General features: G+C 40.9%; 1 protein-coding gene across 1 annotated transcript in view; it reads left to right on the forward strand.

Moving 5' to 3' along the window:
- The first annotated feature begins 499 nt into the window (after window positions 1-499).
- LOC125027965 (ras-related protein Rab-40C-like) overlaps window positions 500-4,430 on the forward strand; it is a 24,333-nt gene continuing 20,402 nt past the window's right edge. Inside the window, exon 1 of the mRNA XM_047617170.1 lies at window positions 500-1,351. Within this exon, the coding sequence (XP_047473126.1) occupies window positions 1,183-1,351 (169 nt within the window). The 5' untranslated portion in view covers window positions 500-1,182. The remainder of the gene's footprint in view (window positions 1,352-4,430) is intronic.

Below are 4,430 nucleotides of genomic sequence, written 5' to 3' on the forward strand. Positions count from 1 at the left end.
ATATGCAATGCTAATAATGCGTCAACTAGTATCTGTTATCAGCGTTATCTTTTGGCTCTTTATCCAACGTTTACATCTCACACAGACTTGCTTGTGGCTCCTATGTGCGTGTGTGCGCGTGCGTATACACACGTAGAAACATATATTGAAAACACACACACACGCACACACGCACACGCACACGCACACGCACACGCACACGCACACGCACACGCACACGCACACGCACACGCACACGCACACGCACACGCACACGCACACGCACACGCACACGCACACGCACACGCACACGCACACGCACACGCACACACACACACACACACACGCATATATACACATACGTATATACTCACTCATTTATGTGTATACATATGTGTATATATTCATATACACACGCACACACAATACCATGTATCTGGAAACATGAACGTATTAATTAGAAAGACAGAGCGACACACCAAGGGCCGTCCCCTCTGCGCGAGTCCCCCCTGGTGCTCGCAGCCAGGTTTTCTGCGGCCGCCTGAGCCCCGAGTGCTGCCCTCTGCACTCAGCTGTTTGTTTTGTTGACGAGCAGAGTCTGGCTCGCTGCTCATATTCTCGACTTATTACATTCGTGGCCGCCTCTGACAAGCCTCCAGTGAAGCCCTCCTGTTTTCCCAGGCTCAGATAAGTGAAGTGGCCACGGCGAGGGAGAAGGAAGCGAGGAAAGGCGAGGGAGCGAGAGCAACTTTCACAGTGTTAACGCTTGGTGGATGTTGTGTGCGTGTGTTGGTGGTTGGCCTTGGTGTGTTTGTGTATGGGTGAGCTCTGTCTGCGTGTGTGTGTGAGCTCTGCTTGTGTTTGTGCTTACCTGGCCAATACACACACGTGAAAACGTCCGTGGTTTGGAAACTTAAGGACAGCAAGGACTGGTGAGACCAAGTCAAGGAGCTCCTCAAGGAATACCAGAGAAAGCAGAATCCAAAGAAAGTCCTTTTTGCTTGCTTAGAGACATAATCTGATCAGTGACTATGTGGAATTATTTGAAGAACATGTATGTAGCCCTTGGACAGAGTAATGAGGTCGTTCTCGCCGAGTCCAGCACCACGTCCTGTTAATTAACGAACTCAAGTGTTTGTTGTCGTGAAGTCCACAATAGTGTCTCTCAATGGGTGCATCGGTAATTCCAATTCGAGTGATGAGATGAGCATGATGTCGGACGGAGGGGGGCCGGGGGGTGGGGGGGAGTCCAGCAAGCCGTATGATTACCTCCTCAAGTTCCTTCTGGTGGGAGACAGTGATGTCGGGAAGCACGAGATCCTTCAGCCCTTGGAAGATGGTTCCACCGAGTCGCCCTTCTGTGTTGGCAGCGGTGAGTAGTCTTTGGTGTGATATGTGTGATATGGGTTAGGAAATTTTGAAATCATTTTAGAATCTGTTCTATTTCTTTACTGTGTTATTGATTTGAGCTCACATTTATTGACTAAATTGGCAAATCCTGTGTAGGCCATATGTGGCTGCATTTAACTAGACTTCTTTCTTTCCAGATTAGATTAGGCTTTATTTAGTTCAGTTAGTTATTAGTTATATCTCAGTTTCAAACTCTATTATGCGGTGTACTTGTCAGCATACATATAAAAAGTTACAAGAGGGTAGGGATTTGGGAAGGATTAGGAACTTGGTGTTGCTTTGTTTGCATTTATAAAGGTGTTAATCTTTTGAGTTGTTTGTATAAAGTATTTGTAAAGGTGTCTTTACAGGTCTATGTCTGTGTGATCCTTGTTTCTAAATTTACCACCTGTGCCAGTCATGTATTGTTTATGTAGTACTGGGTATACAGAACTTTTGGTAATTTTTGAACCAGGACTGTACCCTCCTTGGCTTACAATAGTATATTAAAAACAAGGTCTGCATTTGTACCTTTGCTCCTTTTCAAATTATTAAAGATTTTTGCAACCCTTAGGGATCAACATATCATAATTGGAAATGCAGAAATAAGAACTTGTATCCTGAACAAGGCCTTTAAATTGTTATTCAACCACAGCTTCTTTAGATATGAATAGGCTGTTAATATAAATGAAGAAACCATTTCTTTTTAAGAAATAAAAATCATACTAAATATGATCTGACAAAATATTGAAGAATTTGTTTCTATTATGATCACATAAAGATTTCCCCATAAATGTAGACACTTTTAATAAGAAATGAATGATTCATAGTATGGCTTCATAATTAATTAGCTGGAAGAATTTTATATAAAACACTGTAAAACACTATTATAACATAAAACACTATTATAACATTTATATGTTCACCATATATTTTAGTAGATAGAATGTATATAAAAACAAAAAATCATGATTTGCAATAATTTATTAAAATTATTGCAAACTACAAACTAATGGAAATTAGTGTATTTATGTTTGTCTTTGTGTGTGTGTGTGTGTGAGTGTGTGAGTGTGTGAGTGTGTGAGTGTGTGAGTGTGTGAGTGTGTGAGTGAGTGTGTGAGTGAGTGTGTGAGTGAGTGTGTGAGTGAGTGTGTGAGTGAGTGTGTGAGTGAGTGTGTGAGTGAGTGTGTGAGTGAGTGTGTGAGTGAGTGAGTGTGTGAGTGAGTGTGTGAGTGAGTGTGTGAGTGAGTGTGTGAGTGAGTGTGTGAGTGAGTGTGAGTGAGTGTGTGAGTGAGTGTGTGAGTGAGTGTGTGAGTGAGTGTGTGAGTGAGTGTGTGAGTGAGTGTGTGAGTGAGTGTGTGAGTGAGTGTGTGAGTGAGTGTGTGAGTGAGTGTGTGAGTGAGTGTGTGAGTGAGTGTGTGAGTGAGTGTGTGAGTGAGTGTGTGAGTGAGTGTGTGAGTGTGTGTGTGAGTGTGTGTGTGAGTGTGTGTGTGAGTGTGTGTGTGAGTGTGTGTGTGAGTGTGTGTGTGAGTGTGTGTGAGTGTGTGTGTGAGTGTGTGTGTGTGTGTGTGTGTGAGTGTGTGTGTGTCTCTGTGTGTCTGTGTCTGTGTCTCTGTCTCTGTCTGTGTGTCTGTCTGTGTGTCTGTGTGTGTGTGTCTGTGTCTGTGTCTGTGTCTGTGTCTGTGTCTGTGTCTGTGTCTGTGTCTATAGAGCCTTTAATCCTTGAGGAGTACTGGGGTGGGGAGAAATGTGTCTACATTGTTTTGATGATTATGGACAATTTTAAAAAAAAGAAATAGTAGCTTTGCTGATGAAATAGACATTAGTATCCATCATAGTGTGTTATTTGAGCCCATCAAGTTTCCTAGTATCAAGAAAAGTCTGGTTAATCTTTATGTTATGGATGGACTAAGCCAGGTCAATTTGAAGATGATGTTCTTGTAGAGGACAAAATATTGTAGTCCAGTATGTGCTCCCAAGTTTCAGTTCTGTTGTGCTGTGCAATGTTGCTTGGGGGGGTATTGGGGGGCTCTGCCCCCCATCAACCCTGCCCTTAAGTATTGCCTGAAGGGCACATCCAGTAACAACAACTTAGATTGTTGAATCAAGTTTTTGATGAGATTTAGGGATAATCACTGACGAGGTCATCCATACTGTAAAGAATTACCAAAAATGAAATTACGTACCAAGCAATTCAATTTAGTTATTAGAATAAAAGATATATTTTTGTATTTTTACAAAGGTGTGCAGTTTTCAGAGCAAATTATTTGTAGAAACAAAGAGATTTTCAGTAATATATACCAAGAAAAGTGTTTTTTTGGTGAAGTGAAATTGTACCTTTCTGTTGATTCAGGTAATATATGGTTAAAATATACTATATATATACCAGGGAAGGCTAGGGTGTATTCAATTAAAATATTAGGTATATATTACTGAAGAATGGGTTGGGAGCCTGTAGACTTCTCTGAAAGTTGGATCTTCAGCCTGTAGACTTTCAGCATATTTTTTTTTTTTTACAACTTGGATCCTCTTCCAGCTGTTTTACCCCACAGTTTTCCTGCTATACTTCATGCCCTCCTCTTCTTTTGGGACCATCATATCAACATGTTGGCAGTATTTGATATTACACTAATCAGAATTGCTCTATATTTATAGCACTGATAATGGTCATGTAATATTGCATCTTTACTAAAATACTTTACTAAGTACTCATTTCTCTTTTAGTATAGTTAATAACATTATGATTGCAATGTTGGTAATGGTGACAACATTAATAATGCTGATGTCAGAAAATATAAAGACACTATACAGCTAACATTTCTCACAAGTTGCCTATCTCTCCCAAATCACCCCCTCTCCCAACTTTTCCTTCCCCTTCACTATACAGGAGTGAACCTTTTCTGAGACTGAGGCTACCAACAGATAGGTGATGATTTATGAATGTGACTACATGAAGTTGAATGGATATTAACCCATTGGCATGGATGGCAGGAGTACATGTCATACCCACTGTAGTACAAGTTAATTTATTGTATTTAATATAAATGGCCCTACAAGTGCTT

The sequence above is a fragment of the Penaeus chinensis genome, chromosome 8, assembly GCF_019202785.1.
Source record: "Penaeus chinensis breed Huanghai No. 1 chromosome 8, ASM1920278v2, whole genome shotgun sequence".
Classification (NCBI taxonomy): Eukaryota; Metazoa; Arthropoda; class Malacostraca; order Decapoda; family Penaeidae; genus Penaeus; species Penaeus chinensis.